Genomic DNA, 18948 nt, shown 5'->3' with positions numbered 1-18948 from the left:
TCTTATTTATTCTGCTTACTGTTCTTTAAAAAAAACAACTTTCCCATTTCATTGAGGCAGATTTGGAAGTCAAACCAGAAACTTCAGACTCTACTACGATGGAAAACACTTTGTTGGGGAGAAACGTTTTGAGTCCATCCATGACCTGGTGACAGATGGATTGATTACTCTTTATATTGAAACGAAGGCAGCTGAATACATTTCCAAGATGACAATTAATCCAATTTATGAACACATAGGATATACAACTTTAAACAGAGAGCCAGCACACAAAAAGCATATGCCAACCCTGAGAGATGAACATGATGGCAAAGAGTCTACAGGAGAGGATGAGGTAGCAGAAAAGAGGGTAAGCAATTGTTAACCCATATTTTTTTTTCTGTTAGACTTTTTGCTTTTAACCTTTCCCCCCTACTATAAAGTACTAAAGGTCTATGCTGCTGTTTAGTCTACATATATATTTCCAGTATTACATTAACAGTAATATTTGAACGGGTTATAGAGTTTTGTAATGGTAATTTTTGCATATTGCAGATTTTCATGATTTGAAGGCTAGTTATTTGTCACTGTRTTTCTTCAGGTGTTTTTATAGTTATAGATGTTACCATTAAGCCACTTCTTTATTTCAAATGGGCAAAGAATATTTAGTCTTAAAATTGTTTACAGTGTATAAGACAATTGCATTTTATTTCTTTATATATTCAGCTTTCCCCAAATAAATGTATTCCATAATCTATTCAGCAGTCTGCATATAATGACAGTAAAGTTGTCCACATTATAAATAAGACTGTTCATTAAGTTGATAAAAYGTTAAAACATTTCACTTGGCTAAGTTCAGCCTGTCAGAAGCTGACAGAGCTATTTTTGGCCTCAGCCAGACTTACAAAGAAGGATTGCACTCTTCAGAGAGTTGCAGTATCAGCTGAGAAGTAATTGCATCCTGGATTATAAAAGAAAAATGAAGAAGAAAGAAATCTTAGAACCAGTGAACATAAAAATATTAAAGGAGGTTGAGAAAGTACTGGGCAGACAAAGCAGCTGCCTCAAATTTCATTTGTGAAATTTCAAGACTAAACATAAAAGGAAAGCATAATGTAAATTCCATTGTGTTAAATGAAATACTTTGTTTATTGAAAATCTGACAAAGGAAAGTAGTTTTTAAAGTTATTTTTACACACGTGTAGGTATTAATGCATGCATAATAGTCTGGTATGTTCCCCTGTTTCACAAACTTCAGAATGACATACATTAGGACTATCTCATATGCTCATAGTGCATAGAAAAAATGCTAGCCTTAGTTGGGATCTTTTGTCTGTCCAATCAGAAATACATTATTTTAGTTTTTGTTGATGTGGAGGAGAGGTCTGACAATTTCCAGCATACATGATGATATTACAGTGAAACCAAGCTCCATACAGAGTCCACAGAGAGAGAGGCTCATAGCTTTGGTCCCTCAAATCCTCCTGCAGCAGAATCTGTCATTCTGCACCGAATCTGTCATTCTGCACCGAATTCATGCTGAGAGATGAAGCACCCAACTTAGCTTAAAGTGTGAATCTTCACTGTTATCAGATAATTTTGACAAAAGAAATACTGCTCGGATATTGAAGTTAGCTGRCCACGTTAAATATCCAATTTCTTGCCTGTTAGATGCCAGTAGTAGAGGGGTGAGTTATCACTTACAGTTCCTGACAGCCGCTGCTTCCAGCGTGCTGTTTCAAAAGAGTTCTTTTTGCATATTATTATAGACAGTTTATTGTAATGCAAAGCCTGGGTAAAAATCTTCTCTAACTCTTCTGGAAGTCACCACTTTGGGTTTCTTTGGTAAGGTTAACTCTTCGTGCATTTAGAAACTTTCAAGTGACAGCAGAATTCTGTTCTGTTACATTTTTTAGATTGATGAAAAGTTTTCCTAGTAAAGGGATTTCAATGATTCGTATTGAAGAATGCTGTTTTTTCCATGGATTACATTGTGTTATGTCACTCACCGGCAAGATACACGTACTGCTCTGAAACATTTCTCATTRAATAGCTCAAGGACTATTGAGTATTTCTCAAAGGTTGAAATTTTTTGTGGAAAACCTTTAGACAGGTTACACATGTAATCTCAGCATCCCACCCTCTTCACTGGAACTTGTGAGTGACTAAAGGAGCTTCAGCCACAAAACAGTTCAACAGCAGTGGTGTTTTCAGCCCTGAAGCCCAGGTTTTAATGCTCTTCTTTATTTYATCTTGGAGCTGTATTGATGTGAACACACTGAGGCACACAGATACCACAGGATAATTAATTGYGGAGTTTACTTTTTGAGTCATTATGCAGCTGGGATTGTTGTCTGTGGCTGCATGGGGACAGTACAGTGTGATCTTTCTCACWGTGGAGTGGTGCAGAGGTGACATCTTGGCTGTCTTTGCACCTCTCAGGGTTTTGGTGGGAAGATTTTTCCTGTGTGTCACTTCATCCATCCAATCTCCAAGGAGAGCAAGGCATTCAGCCCCATGACCAACATTTGATCTCAGTAGCAACCTCAGCATTTGGAACAAGCAGCCATTTATGAATAGGTCAAGTAGTTTTTCTTTCATTTTGGTGGCAGGGATGGTAGGTTGATTCCTGTTTTCCATTGTAAAGAGAATATGATTTAATTGCAATGAGCCAAAGTAAATTTTTCAGAATTCAGCATGAAAAAGGCAYTGTCTTATGATCCAAAGAGCAAGATCTGTGTGCCCATGAGCCTCATGGTGAGGACGAAAATTTCTGCAGTGTGTACAGAATTTGGCAACTTATGCATCTTAATCAGTTTTACAATGTAGTCACACAGCTTCTCACTGCATGGTATGCTTCCTCCTGTGTAAAGAGGGTCTTTAACATGATCTTCCTCAGCCAAAATATGTTCCCAGATTTGCAGACTCYGGGGCTGTTCAGAAACGAATCTAAATTTTGTGCCTGCAACTGCTGTCCAATCATGTGGGGGTGGTGTATGGAATATAAGTCCTTCAGAAGAAGGAAAGAAGAGACAGAAAGACACAGTCAGAGCCCGTGGAACAGCTCTGACTGTGGGAATGAAGTTTCACTTTCTGCMCTGGAAACTGGGCAGTCAGAGAATACCCACCAAGTTTGAGAATGAAACATTAAAAGGCACTCAGTGCCCAGTGTTCAGTTGGTGYAGGACAGTAGCAGGAAATGCTGCATTTTGTGCTAGATGCTTCTCAGCAGGCATTTGTAATACTTTATTTGTTCCCTTGCTCTTTTCTGCATTTAATGTGTGGTGGAACAATTCAGTATGTGTTGAGTGACACTTTTCATATATCAAATGAAAAGTGTCCCAAATAGACGATTGAGCTGCTGCACTAAAAAGGTGATGCTGCTTCCCAAAACAGTCTGCAAATTGTTTGGGACTCAGTTGTGGGGCTGTGATGGTCTGTGTGTTAAGAGAGGGCTAAGAATTATTTAAAAGAGGTCTTCCCATGTGGATTCAATCTGTATGACCTAGTGTGGAAGTRGAAATAATAACCAGTATCCAAAGATTTAGTATTCCTCCTGTGCCATGAATACTGATGGGTCTCTGAACATTTTATACTCTCAAAGGCAATTACAGCCTTAGAGCAGATAACTTGATTCAGTTAAACACCTTATAAAAATGGTAGCTCTCAGAAATTAGTAAATATCTAGAAACATATATCAAAGTCATTTAAAGCCCTGTAAAACATTTTTATTKCACTTTGGCATGTTTTTGATTTCTTTATATTTCGTATAATATGTGTAAGAAGTTGCATGAGTGATTGATTGAAGATTTAATATTTGTTATGAGAAAATGAAATCATTAGATATGAATTATCYTGTCTTTCAAAATGAAATGCTGGGGTTAATGTTAGGATAGCAGCTGAATCACATTTATTCATGTTTACTTCGGTGATATGTGCAATTTCTTCAAGAAACTTCAGTAGCTGCAAATCAGTTAAAGACCTATTCTAAACTGCACTACATTCCATTGAATTCCTGTAGATGGAAAGAATTGAGGGAAGGGTTGTGGCAACAGCCACCAAACAAAAGCAGTTATTTTTTCTGTTTTYAATTACCTTAGTTGATGATGCCATTGGTGATACCATTAGCTGGTGATACCATTTTTCCCTCCATAGGAAAGCCAATTTTCTGCAATTCTCTGCAAGGAGATCTGGGAATGTAAATCTGTATAATTTTAKCAGGAAACATGCTTTTACACCTGCCTACAAAGATAATCCGGATCACAAATTTAGGAGTGATCTGTGTACATTTCTAATGAATTCATAAACACTCCACATACAATATCAAAGGTGATACTTATGGGTGTTTGAAGCGGGACCAGTCTTATTTCCAGCCTTAAACTGACACAGATATTTTCATTAATTTCACTACTACTTTTCTACTTTTGCTCTCAGTCATATCTGCTAGTTAGATCTGCTTAAACTTTTCCTTCACCAGGGCTTATTTTATCTTCAGTGACAGTACATGAGAAGCTATAGCTGAGGAAGTTGCAGTGGCTGTCAGAGAACCTTTTTAAGGTCTATGATGGAGGAAGACAGCTTTGAAGGGCACKGTTTAGTGCCCAGTAATGCCAATTCTGGAACTGACAGGAGCTAAAAAGAAGACGTGGTCTTAATAATCAGTGAGGAAAGTGCTTTGAGAGCTGAAGCAATCTTCATGCTGGTATTTGTTTGAAATATTTCCATTTACTTGAATTAACTTGTAAGAAAAGATGGGTGTATAGCATAGAACATCTAAATAAGCTATAGCTATAACAAGCTATATATTGTTATATATAGCAATATATATATATTGCTATATRTATATATAATGAATGAAGCAATAATAATGCAATAATGTTTTCAAAAGTGCAGCTAATGAATGTTTACCTTAAAGTACTTTTAAAGATGCAGGAGACTGAGCACTGARGAATCCCATGGGTTAACTTGAGGAGATTGTCAACTCTTTTCTCACAAATGTTCCTTTCCAGTCCCTGCGCGGGTGTCCATGACAATCACTCTGTAACTTTAATGTAATTTATAAATAAAACATACCTCTGTGGAAGGCAGAAACTTCTATTTATTTCTTCTGGGTTTAACCCATCTTTCAGCAGAGAATTCAAAGCACAGACAATTCTGTCAATACCGAGAAAGTTCTTAGCAGGATGAAAGGCAAGCCTACTTTTTAGGTAGCTGCTCCAGCATATCAGCAACATCATGTTCARAAGAGATTGCCCCAGCCTCAGTCTTCCTCATCTTTCCTTTCTTTGCATTGGCATTTATGTTGGTGGGAAACCAGTGTCATATATGATATTATATATGGCTCATACAATGAAAGCTAAGACTGCAMGTGGTTACAATGCCTTTTTACAAACATAAATCTTTTAAACTTAACCCTGTGTTTATTAATACCCAAGAAAGGAGAGTTAAGTGCACATATTGCCTGGTGTACAGACATGAGCACAAAGAAACTTCTTTTCTTTAAACTGCAGTGTGCTTTTTCTACTTATAATCACCTAGAGTAACCCAAGCCCTTATTTATGTTCATTATGGCAGTMAAATTGATTCACTGAAAGAACTTGTATAAACTGATTTTGTTTTAAGATTCAGAGCTTCCAAATGAAGCATGCACTTTGCTAATTTAAACCCTAGGTCGCACACAGAATATCTAGTTTACTCTTATCAGTATCTCATGCTTATAAAGGATAAATTATGAAGCCAAACTTGTTTTTAAAGGGTCTCTAACTGGACTTCCAGTGCTAAACACTGTTCCATAGCTCTTCTGTTTCTCCCAGACCAAATTCTTTCTTCCTCTGTTGGTGCCAGCTCCGGTTCATGCTCAGCCGTGCTCTGTTAGTTCCTGCAGGTTACAAGTGGCCTCCTGGCTGATTGCAGTGAGCCCTGCAGGACCTGCCTGCCTCTGTGTGCATGTCTGCACCTCCAGAGCACATTMATGCAATGCTTACACCATTATGGGGGAATTAATGGAAAGTAAAAGCTGTGTGCTTGTGTTGGTAGCCCAACTGGATGCTGCTGGTCTCATATTACCTGGTCAGAACAAACAAGGCTCCACCAACCTCAGACAGTGAGGAATGCCTTAGTTCAGCCTGCATTTCTAGCAGAGATTGCACCTCCCGTTGCTATGCTACTCCCGTAAAGGTGTTTCCTGTGTTCTAAAGGTAAATACACTTGAGGATCAGCATCCTCAAGTTTCAGCATTTTGTCATGGGTACAAGTCAYTTCACTGCTTGCTGAGATGACCTTTCAAGTTACTTTCTGCTTTTGCAGTTAAGTGTGGCTCTTTTATGATCTGACATGTGAGATGTGTACACAAAGATTCAGTCTTCAGGAAGTTTGGTGTCAATTATACTGAGACAGGCAGCTGCCATGTGAGATTGAGGGGGGCTGCTCTTTCAGAGTCACACACAGACCCTCAGCAGAAGTGTGGTGAATAATTACCCTTGGCATATGCCCTGTGCCTGATTGAGCCTTTGTAAGATGAATAGTGTGCAGAACTGTTAAAAAGGCTGTAAAGCAGTACAGTTGCTGTGCAATTAATTCTAAAGAATAATGCTCGTGTTGTTACTGATAAAATGAAACCATTAGCAGTGAATAAACTGTTACTCTTTTCCTGTGTTTCTGGGTATTGTGAGGTCAGTAGTGTGAAGCCCTCACCCCAGTTCTTTACAGGGTTTCTAATGCTTGRTGGCTTAGATCTGCTTACATTTTAATGCCCTTCAAAAAGTCTCTAGCCTCTCTTACATGTACTGGCAGGAATTTTCTTTCCTTTGTTAAGGGATAGGCTAGTGCAAGAAGACTCACAGGGAGGGAGGGAGGACTCTCCCTTTGCTCTTGAARAGCCTAAGAGGATAGCTTTCTTAGGGCACTCTTCAGAGTCAGAGCAAGTCTTCCCATCCTTGTGGACCTCACTAGTTGGGACTTAGAAATACAGAGGGCCAGCCCAMCTCCAGATGAGCTGTCGTGACTTCAGTCCAGGTATGCTGTAGGARTCTGCTGCTGACCTTCCCACACTTGAGGTTTCCAAAAAGGCCACCTAGGTGTACAGTGGGGAAGCCTCATAGACACATATAAGGAAATTACTTTCTTCTTTCCCCCTTTTTTAATAAAACTCCTGTGGCTACTCTTGACTTTTTATGTCTTCTACARCTGAATAATCCATGCAGTGGCCACAAAAGGGAGAAGGTGGGTCTCTCTCAGAGCAGCCCCTAAAGGAGGTGTGTAGTTCTGATTTATTGCTTGTGCAAGGGGCTTTCTGGATGGTGAAGGACTGCAGTGGGTTGCTCGCTGGCAGCTCCCTCATTGTTGTTTTCACTCCTTAGCTGTGTGCATTTTGAGTCTTTCTTTTTTTTTAACTCCTCCTCCCATCTGGCATCTCCTAATTATTTTCTATTACTAATCACCTCCACAGGAAACATACTGGACTGTTGAATTAAGAGCCCYATAAAAGGATAATTTTGTTATTTACAAGTTTCTTACCTCACTTAAACTTTATAACATGACACTGTATAGCTGGTGATAATTACCTTGGGCTATGATTGTGTCCAATCTCATAAACTGGGCAGGGTCAGCTCTGGTCATTYGTAGAACATGAGAGGCCCAAGGAGAAGCTGGGGCTGTGGGAAGTGCAGTTGGTAGCCCCTTTGGCTGTGAACTAATATCTGAAATACCTTTCATTTTTTTTTATGCCTTCTGCAGCTCTGTGTAGCCAGTTCAAACCTGTACTAGGAGTCTGACCACAGGGATTTTCTCCACTTACATCCCTCTTTATTCRGATAAACTCCTTTTTCTCCTTACCATTTGCTCTGTGTGTATCTAGATGGGAGCAGGGAAAGCATTTTACATTGGTCACTGTTTACCTGCTTCAAGGTACAAATACATGTCTTTTCGTTTCTGTCCAGAGATGGAAAGGATGTGGAGCTGTGGTGGTCTGATGTGTCACCCCCATCCAGTTAGAGAATCCCCTGATAGGCAGGGAATCTGCTTCACTAATAATTGCCTATTCATAAGTGGTTACCAAATGCTTAAGACCCAGGGAGAGTGAAACACTTGTTTTAGAAGTGGTAGTAGAAAGGGAAGAAGTTAGGTGTGCCTAAAATGAGTATTAGACTGTGAAAGTAAAAAAGAACAACATTTTTCCTGTGGTTAATGCCACAGATGCTGATCTGTTCTTGTCCTTGTTTCTCTCTTTTTAATCTTCCACAAGAAAAAAAAGATATTTTCAGCKAAAACTTCTCATGCCTAATTTTAGTCTCTAGCTGAATGTTTTCTGACTTTGAACAAAGTAAGGAGAGCAGTTTTAYTACTAAGCTCAACAAACTACTTGCTCCTATTATTTCAAACCTGTCACACTTGTCATCAGCAAAGACAGCAACTCTTGGCAGTTTTGCAGCCTTCCTTTGATCATTAAGTTTTAGAACATTAAACTTYTCCATATTTAACCTTTCTTCTGCATAGCATCAGTTAGAAAGTGTTGCTTCTGGCATTTACTGTTCCTACAGTCTTAATGTTTCAGTAAGGTAAGAATCACCATGCTGAAAAATCTGGTTCTTAGTTGCTGCTCTAATCTTCTTCATGTTAGTATTGATGTTCCTCAATATCAACTTCCATACAACTTCCAAGATAAGTACAGAATGATATGTTTCTAATAGTGAAGTTCATATTATAATGCACTTCRATTATATTGCAGTTTAGTGGGGATTATTATCGCATTTTCTTAAAGCTTAAGCAGTTAGAAGTTGTCTAAGGAACCTTAGAACTAGTATCACAGAGTGCAATGTCTTCTATTAAGCCTTAGTCATATGTGTATGTGATTTAATAAATTTTTTCATGTTTTCCAATTTGTGAATTCGATTAGTAGCACTTAGAGGCAAGCAGCTTTTACCCTTCCTGAGAGAGGACTGGAGGAATTCTGTGAAAATATGAACAGGCTCTGTTCCCAATTTCCATTTTGCAATTTCCATATTAAACATTTTAAAAGCTCTATGTTTTATACCATGTGTCACATAGTTTATTGGTAGAAGATTTCTGATGATTTTCCGTTGCTAGAAAAGTCTTGAAGCCATTTCCCAAAGTTAATATGATAGTGAATTACATTTGCATTCAGGCATTTCTGTGAATTGGATGATGATTAGAGTAGCAATACGTTTAATGCAAATGCACAGAAATTGCAGAAAGTATCCTGAGCTGTTATGTTTCACAGAATTTCAAGTGCTCAGTCTCTTAAGTGACACTTCTCATTCCCTCCAGCTTCCATCCCCATCCTTGCKAGCACTGGTTGCAGCTGGTGCCTGGGAGCTTCCAGTCACCTCTGTCACACTGAAGTTGTCAAGGCAGGCTCACTGCTCAGTGAGCTGATCATGCTGAGAGCTTATTGGATGATTTTTTTATGGGCCTTACGGGTTAATTCTCATGGGCTGTTTTTATTGTTGAAAATTCACACAACTTCAGTGCTAGATGTCTTATAAGAAGTGTCATTTTTAAAGTGCTAGTTGATGRTGGCAGTACAAATGAAAAACTGCCCTGTAAGATAAGATGAAAAGCATGCTGAGAAAGAAAGTAATTGGGCTGGTTTTTGTTCATTTTCACTGAATTTAAGTAATGCAAATATATCMCAAACGTAGTCTTTTAGCTTTGATGTGACTTGACTCAAAATAAAAGTTGTTGGTCAAAGACCACAGACATCTGAAATCCCAGATGTAGGTTGGGAACTGGGACTTGCATATTTCAACTGAAAATAAACTATGTTGTAAGAAACCACAGATTTGCTGGGGAAAAAAAAAAACAAAACCCCCCCAGAACCCCTCCKGTGTAACAGAGGTTGTATAATCTGCCCACATGTCAGTGCTTGAAAGGTAAATATTCTGTATAGCCAAAATTTATGATGGGGAGTTGCATTGCCAGCCCCATTTTGAATCATTCAAAATCATTCCATTTTCAAATCYAGTGGTTATTTAAACTTGTTTCAAAGATGCTGTGTTTGACCATTTGAGATGATGATTTCTTGAGTGCCTGTCTCAAGAATTTTTAACAGTGGTAGCTTTCTGTAGGGGAATACTGCCCTTATAGGAAAAATTTTCCTGACAGAGGCATTTTAAAAATGTTGATTAGGAAACTTAGAGAGAATAAATAGAAAAGATAAAWCATATATGTAAAAGGAGTGGAAAAAATTGGAACACTGATCAACAGAAGTGAAATTAGCCTTTTCTGATAATATGATCAGGAATTAGAACACTTTATGGGTTGAAATAAACTGTTAATTTGTTAATAACTGATAATGCAAYTTTAGGAGCAGACCATAATTCCACTGCCAATTCCACTCTGGTTTCATTCATTGCAGGTTTCAAAAAAGCCTTGATTTAAATAGTAATTTATGCAAGGATAGTGGGAGTCCACATGAGACTCATTTGAAGGATGATCAGCCCATCTGATTCTCCAAGTATGCCTAATTGCATTATATAAAATGAACAGAGCCTGGSCCACTGGTGCAGCTATGCCCATGGACACACATGGACCTACAGAACAGCTAATCAGGGTCCACAAGGGGTGTTGGTGAGCACTRGGGGTTACATCATTGTTCAGTTTTTCTGCTGTGAGATGGTCCACAAGCAGGGCTTCACCGTTACGGATTTTGCAAGCACATTGCATATATCTATTTGGTAACKCTAGTATTCCTTCAGGTTAAACGTTGTTTTCACCTTGACTCATAGGTTCAAATCAAATGGTAATTCAGGAAGGATTAGGAAACTTTGCATTCTTACTCTTATTTATGCTAAATAAAGTATGATTATGGACTGAAAGTATGATTAAGAAAGAACTGTGACAGCACATGTATCATAGCAACACAGCTTATTCAGGAAGAAGTGGATGGATTCAAAATAGAGAATGTGCCAAAGGAGCAGGTGTAGTCTGAAATACAAAGAGTGTTTAGAAATTAATGAGCTGCAGTTTTCAGTTATAACATACATTGAATTAGTCTAAACTGAGTTGCTGTGCAGAACAAAAAAAAAGGCTAATATTAGATGCATTAGACTGCCAGTCAAGACTAAYGTGAAATGAGTATTATGCATCAGGTAACAAAATATTGATGAGACATAAAAAGAAATTTCCATACCATTTGCCCATGTTGCAACAGTAGCCAAAACTCCTAATCGACAAGGAAAAAAATTTAAAAACATCTAATAAATACACTAATAGAAAGACCTTGTGGATGACATGATTTTCATTATCCTTAAGTATATACATTTTCAGTTAYAAAAAGGTAACAGAAGGTGATTGTAAAAGCTGCTTTTATCAGTAAGATTCTTAAATGGATATTATAAAGGAAATGTTGCAATCTATTTATTTCCTCATCAAAGGGTATGGTTAAACTTTTATTTTTATTTTTCCTTCTATTTGAGTAAATCCTTATAACAGTATGGGTCAAATGAGGAATAAAACCTCCACTCTCTTGTGGTTTCAAAAGATTAGTCTTAACAGCCTGTTTCCTCTTACTATACTTTCATTTAGTATATTGGCGATAAAGAGCATTTGCCAAAAGAGAAGCATTCATGCAGCTGCCAATTTGCATTACATTTTAACTGTTATCACTCCTATAGGACACATGGCATTTATAAATTACTTTTAAGGTCTGTTTGGAATAGTCTGCCATGACATGTCATGGGTCAAGAGACTTCTGCTGGGGTGACCCTTCACTGCAATGCACGTCAGTCGTGCCAGTCCCAGCAGCACAGCTCTCTGCAGACTAGCAGGGAGACACACCCCAGACAAATGCAAGGGAAGAAAATGCAATGCTGTCAGCTGAAACAGCAATTGCTGACTCAATGAGAGCAAGATGGAGAAGCTGCTGAGGAATAGGCTCTGTGTTGCTGACCTGGGTGAGGCTTGCTCCCTTAGGCAGAGCCCTTGTTTCATCAACTCTTCTTTCTGAAGGCCTTGTAGCTGCCAGGCATATGTGTCTAGCTCTGATTTAGTGGTGTATCCCACTGTAATAATTAACTTTGTGAATAGTCCTCCCAGTCTCTCTGGTCCTGCCTTGCCCAAGGGAGAGGAGTACTTGACCAAGGCATGTGCTTAAACTCACAGTTTAGCATATCACCTCCAATGGTCCAGGCTTCTGGCTGGAGGGGAGGAAGATGGACCAAAACCAAAACTGTGAAGGATGGAGGGGAGGGAAAGACAGAAAACAGAACTGTAAAGGACAGTTTTTGTCTGAAGGATTTACTGCACACAAATTCCAATATTTAATGATGCTTCTCTTCTTTTTGACAAATCATTTTGAATGCTTTGCCTTGGGAACAATGATGCTGCCAGCCTCCTGAGGCAGGGAAGTRGCATCTTCTGTCCTCTACCAGTTCTTGGTCTCCTCTAGTTTTCTGAGTGTGGTTGGGGTTGCCCCCTTTTAAGGTTGKTTGTTTTCAGGCAGAAGAATGGGACTGTGGTAAGGAGGTTCTACAAAGCAAGGAGACAATTGCTGAGGCTGATGCCTCATCTTGAACTCACAGTCATGGGATACTGCTTTCCTCAGTAYAGTCAGTTAGGAGCTCATTTCAAGCTTTCTGGGTAGCTTTTGTCATGGTGTTTGATTGGCATCTCCTGCCTCAGTGTCACCCAGTTTGGTGGCAGCTCTCCTTTTGTCAAATCATCACATCCTGCCTCTTGCGAGAAGACTGGTAGTCTGTCTTTAGGGAAAGGGCTGGAGCATTGGGTTATTTGAGCAGAGGCAGCTGGGGCCACAGGAACATCTTGCACTGGTGTCTGCAGGGAAGAGCTCTGTGGCTCCTGCTTGTCCCAGGATGAGGGCAGGACTGCACTTTCTCGACCAGAATGCAACTCTGTGAGGAACCGTATCACTATTTGTGCTTCATAAAGGAAGGTGTAGTTATAACTCATAAAACACAGTTATTATCACCATTATTGATTACAACACACCCCGTCTGTGCATTCCCACATGTCCACAAACATCCCTGTAGTGGGATTTGTACCTGTGGAACATGGAGGAAATCCCTGGAATTATTGTACATGGCAGGCCAGTTGCTAATCTCCCTGAAAGCCAAGTTGCTTGATATTAGCAGAGTATTCCAGAACTAAACCAAAACCAGAATTTCTTCCTGAATGTAATAAGAAATTTTTATTGTATTTTTGCCATTTCTGGGTCCATAGTTATAKACCAAAATAGCCCCCTCCCTAAGGAAAATAGTGGGCTTGTATACKCTACTGAAAAATGCCTTGCTTTTGTGCCACCATCCAGAAAAGGAAATGTTCATTGGTTTTGTTTTGCCAGTTACTGAAAGAGAGGAATGGTCACATGGGTGCTTTTTGCTCGTGCACAGTTTAGAATTGTCATTTCCAAAGGCCCACATCAGTAACTGCCAGGAGCAAATCTCCAACCTGTCTGCCACTAGGAACAAAATAAACCCAGATCCCAATCTGCTGCAGTGATCATTAGGTAATAGGAGWAGAGCTACAGAAAAACTTTTCTGTTGGCTTCCCTTAAGGTTTCTCTGGTTTTTTTTATGAGGGTGCTCAGCAGCTCATCAGTGGGAATGCACATTCTTCCCAAATAATGCCAATGCACTTTAATTTTATTGCACAGTACAGTACCAAAGGAACTCACTTTTGATGCAATAATTTCTAGCAGCAATATCAGGCAACATTTCTTCTATAATTTTAACTTTGGGTTAGATTATTTATTTATTTGTTTGTTTGTTTATTTTAACAGCCATACTTTCAGTCAAGCCAACATTTTGGCTGAATTTGTTTAATTTAACATTTTTTAAATTTTCTTTTAAAATTCTAGTTATAAAAATGTTCGTTACCAGCTGTGGAAATCACATAYGCTTTTATCAAAAATATAAATAACCATTTCTTTAGATTTCACCATAAGTATTTCACTGGAGGGGATGGGGGGAGGTCTGATTTAATTAGAAGCCAGTCCATTAAGAAAACTTTGTTATTAAAAGCAGAACTTTTCTCAGCAGTAAATTTTCATCATTTAGCCATGTCTTAAACCCTAAGTCTTCTGTGGGGACTGAAGGCGGGGCTCTGTGTTGCCTGAGGATTCCACTGAGCACTGTGGGAGCCTGAAGATGTGCCAGGTAAATGTGGCTGTGTTGGAATGGCAGCAAGAGAAGTCCCTGCTGGCTGAGACTGTGTCATGGTCCTTCCCACCCAGCTTCTGAGATGTTCAGCTTCCAGGCTGAACTTTCCTTTTAATAGCATTCCTACCTCTGCTCATGCCACGTGGGCAGAGGCTGTGCCTGCCATTAGCATTCTACAAGTGAAGAAAATTCACTGAAAGCAGCTTATTACCACTTTTATTTAAAAAGTAAAATTTTGGGCTCCCTTTTTCCCCTTCAGAACAATTCTATGAAAAATATGACTGGGAAAGTTATATTTAGCAGGGAACAAACTTCCACTAAGAGCAACACTGAGGAAATTGGGCTCAGTTTCACAATCTGGCTGATTAGCTTTTGAAAATCATGTACTGAGGCCATAAAATACACTCATAAAGTGTTCATACAAGGAAAGATGTTCTGAGCATATGCATTTGGCTAAGTTAGCTGTACAGTGAAACGGAATACTGTGAAATGTACAGTGGTTCACTGCATAGTAAACCAAATGTCTTCTTTCTTCATATATCTATACAATAGGGCATCATCTTTGATGGTTTTGAAAAAATGCATTCAATATAACTGCTGGTTATATTATTATTAAAATACAGGGAAGGGATTATAKTATATATAAATTCTGAAACAATAAAGGCATATTTAGTCATAACAACAAGAAAATACCATTTGAGAATGGAAAGCCTGMAGTGTGCTACACATGCATTCTGAAGAAAACACGATAATGTGTTTGAGAGTGGAGCCAGGTGCTCAGAACACTAAACATTCCATTGTATTGGAAATGCACKTGGCCTTCAGGAGGCCAGATCAACTCTAATCTGGTCATTCTAGGACTTAACCTGACTCGAATTCTTCTGGCTTAGTTTGGGTTTGGTTATTTTCTTTTTCTTGGAGTAATTTTACCTTATTACTCAACAAATGAGAACGCATTGATTTCCCTTTTTAGAAAAATAATTTCTATGATGTTGACTGAACTGTGTGACTGGATTAAACTTACATAATGTGTCTTTCAGGGAGTGACTAATTGGAATTTTACTGCAAGTCGCAGATGACTTTTAAATCAATTCTGTGGAAGCTTCATAATAAGACTTACTGATTGGGAGATTRCTACCAGAAAATATGCATACATTATCCACCTAATACTGAGAGCAAATAGTGCTCCAGAGAACAGCTGTTTCTCCTGCACCCTGAAGGACTACTCCAGGGACAATTGAGGAAGGTGGAGTGAGTCCCAGTAGGACCTAGATTGAACCTCTCATGGTTGAGGTTTCATAGCAAATGAGAACATTTGAAATAGCATGTTACAGTCTTCTTTTCCATTTTATTTTCCGCCTTCAGTCTACATGTACAATGTAGAACCTCTCAACAGATGTCTTGGTTTAAAGGCTGTTGTGTTGCTGGGTTTGGTTTTTTAGTGCTTAAATCACTGACATGTACAGGACTGAGGCTGCTCTGGTTGCATGCKCTGCTGAGAAGTTGCTTGGCTGTTGTTTCCAGTCATTCCATTTTCAGTTCACCTCAGTCCTGTGAAATCACATCTTGAAATTAAATTTAAGAATGACAGCCTTGCAGTTTCCTTTCCTCGTGGAGTCTGCACAGCATATTGTTTTCTGCACATGCAATTGTGATTGCAAATGTTTATCACAAACAATTACTAAAAAAAAATAAGACTTAGGTAAGTGGAAATTACTTTCCACTTCAGATTTCTACCTCTTTTTCATCCAGGATGTAACAGATAGTATCTTCAGGCAGAACAAGTTATAAAGATAATTTGTTGGAAAATGGAAGGGCTCTGGAGAGGAGACTTTGCTTGCAGGTGGGAGTGCAGGAGCCACTGATGGAGAGCAGGCATTGAATCAAAAGCCAGCCAAGGATGTAAGAAGAGGAGCAGGAGCTGCAGCTGCAGGCAATAGAGGCAGCACAGAGTGTCTTGGGAGTGGATGGCTTCCTGCAGGATTTGAGTTAAGCCCCAAGTGTGTGATTTCACTTGTTTGCTCTCGGGGATGATGACTCATCCCTGCAGTGACTAGGGCTACCTGAGGATAATACCTTGCTCTCTCTTACTGTATTATCTCACATACTAGAAAGTTAAAGATCTGGACCTGCCTAATGACCCAAACTGTCGTCAGGAAGGTGTGTGCAACAGAAATTTCATTCTTCAGTTTGGTTCTCAAAAGAAGGGATTTGGTCTGTGTTAAGAAAAGCATTATTTTGCAGACTCCCGAAGTTAGGCAATGGTAGAAGAATGAGCATACACATTATAAAATTGTGTCATCTGAAAGCAGTTGTATAAATTTTAATTTTTCAGTTGCTGGCTTTACAGCTTTAACGTTCTTTCAGTCTCTGTTCCTGGTGTACACTATTGTAGAGCRCATAGCACAGATTGAATGAATGTAAGGGTAGGTGGTGAGCCCTGTATTCCTTTAGTTGTAAACAGAAGAAAATGCTGTGCATTGAACCATGGGAAGCTGATTTATGTGAAACCAATACACGGTCTCTGTTACAGTACCGTAACACAAAGCAATGTTAAAATTAAAATTCATAATTGTGTRACTACTTTCCAGATTATACCGCATTTTCATAATTACAACCATGAGATAGGACCTTTCCCTGTTGGGTAGTTTTGCTTACCTTTTTATTGGCATTCTTAGATTTAATTTTCCGGGATCCAGAGATCTGTTTCTACTGGCATGACTCTAAAGTGCCATTGATATTAACTCAGTTCTTCAGAATTAGGAAAAGGGAAGCTGATAATTAAGGAATAAGTATACCCAGAAACAGATATATGTTCTATTAGTGATTGAAAGGGAAATTCAGCCTGCTTTATCTTGCTTAAGTGGAATTACACAAAATAATAAGAGTTGATTCTGATATGTATTGTTGAAAATCACCACATTATTTATTGCCAAAAAGTTCCATTTTCAAAGAATTTATTTCCAGTATGAAGTTTTGGTGATTTTTTCCCTTTAAAGAATATGAGGAATTTTGGGTTCCAGAGGAAAGTGTAATGAAATGTTTTTAGAATTCATGACTTAACTTCCTGATCCTATTGTCACTCATTGTTTGGAGAGGATGATTCCTCTGGGGCAGGTGTAGGTTCACCTTGTTCCATGAGGACTTTCACCTGAGATAGGTCTTGGGAATTAAACCGTGAAGTGACTTTAGCTAGAAGGAAAGGAAAGAATAAGCTCAAAAGCCTGCCCGCTTCCCCCTCCCCTGAGTCCATACTATCTTCACACTTCATGTAGATTAAGTGGTTAGTTTTTGCAATCTCTTATTTGTCATCTTAGTTTTCTTGATTTCCTGTTGGAGAATTAACACCATGGAGTGTTAACACACTTGCAAGTATGGGCAAGAAAAATGCCAGAGGAGCATTCACCTGCAGCAGAAAGGAGTGATTAAAAGCAAGACAAGCAGATTGAGGTAGTCGTTGAAAAAGTATTTCTTGCAAGGATGAGCAGCCCCCTGCCTGTATTGAAACCAGGAACTGAGTCAGACCCCTGTATGAGCCAGTAACGTTTGACAGCATTATCCTGTATAATTTGTAGCCAGTGTTTCAATTATTAGTGGTATTGCAGATTAGTGTTTGGTGAAGCACCAGCCTTGATCCTTAACCTCAGCACTGTGACCCTATGCTGAAACCTAGAAGATTTTTAAAACTTCTTGAGAAGGTACAAGTGGTCACAGGAGAACAGACGAGGGGCTCCCACTGAGCAGTTTTCTCAGCTGTATTGGCAGGACTGAGCTAACCTGGAACACTGTGATCCAGCTGCAAAGCACATAACAATTCCGCCCAGAAGCTTGTGACAAACTGCGCTTGTCTTTGGTTTCTGACTCAGGAGAGATAAAAATACCTCTGCTGCAGCAGGGAGAGCAGTTGCAGTGTGGCAGCCTGTGCCAGGGAGAGGGAGGGCTGCACAGGCAGGCTGTGCACAAGGAAAGGTTCCCTGGCACCCTACGTGTCAGGAGGSTGCTCAGCCCCACGGTGTAAAGCTTTGCTGTGGTCAGATCAAGGGTCCGTTTTTGCTGTCTCTGACAAAGACTGTTCACACATGCTTGGAGAGTGCCAGAAGATAAAGGGCAAAGTCGAGTGGCCGTCATGTGAAGCCTCCCGATTGTCAGTGCTCAGCTGGAGGGAGCTGCCTGAGCTGGGCTGCCCTGGTGGGTATGACATAGTCTCCCCTGCTCCCTTGGGAGCCCCTTGGTTTTGGCTCCCGTGGCAGTAAGTTCAAGGTTTTAATGGTTGTGTGAAATAGTTGCCTTTGGTTTGTGCGAGAGCTAGCCAGGACCCGACTGCCCTGTGCACATTTCATCGTCAGCTGTATCCGTCCAAACTTCAGGTTTCTGTCCAGGGGGAGACTGTGGTCATTCACCTTCTTTTAGGATCTGTGAATTCCTGAGGAGAGGCGTCACCAGCAGTCCTGGGTTCAGGTCTTTGCTAGATGGAGTGGTGCAGTGAACTTGGGGTGACATTTGTGTTCGTATCCTTACAAGATGTGAGATTGATGAGCTTGTTTCTACACGAAAAGAATTGAAAAATGTMATTTTAAGGGAAGAACAGTGCCCATCAGCGGTCACATTACCCGCTCCCGGCCGCACGTCAGACGGGGGTGGAGGTAAGGTCGGGGACCCACGGCACCCCCCAACAGCGCAGAGATGCCATTTTCTAGCGGTGCGCGGCTCCCACGGCGGGTGCCTCTCCCGGAGCTCGGGCGGGGCCGTGCCGGGGGAGCCGCGCCTGAGGGAGGGGCCGCCCCGCCCGCCTCTTCGGGGCCCCATTGGCCGCGGCCGTCGGGGCGGGGCCGCT

General features: G+C 40.0%; 1 protein-coding gene across 4 annotated transcripts in view; it reads left to right on the top strand.

The window, feature by feature from the left end:
* CHN1 (chimerin 1) overlaps positions 1-18948 on the top strand; it is a 92962-nt gene that overhangs the window by 44004 nt on the left and 30010 nt on the right. For all 4 annotated transcript variants that reach the window (XM_057363686.1, XM_057363683.1, XM_057363684.1 and 1 more), the window contains one exon: positions 61-349. In XM_057363686.1, coding sequence (XP_057219669.1) covers positions 61-349 — 289 coding nt within the window. The remainder of the gene's footprint in view (positions 1-60; positions 350-18948) is intronic.

This window comes from Malurus melanocephalus, unplaced genomic scaffold (assembly GCF_030028575.1).
Source record: "Malurus melanocephalus ecotype Western Australia unplaced genomic scaffold, MMel_1.1 scaffold_30, whole genome shotgun sequence".
Taxonomy (NCBI): domain Eukaryota; kingdom Metazoa; phylum Chordata; class Aves; order Passeriformes; family Maluridae; genus Malurus; species Malurus melanocephalus.
Note: the sequence above shows the minus strand (reverse complement) of the source record. Positions and strands in the feature narration are given on the sequence as shown.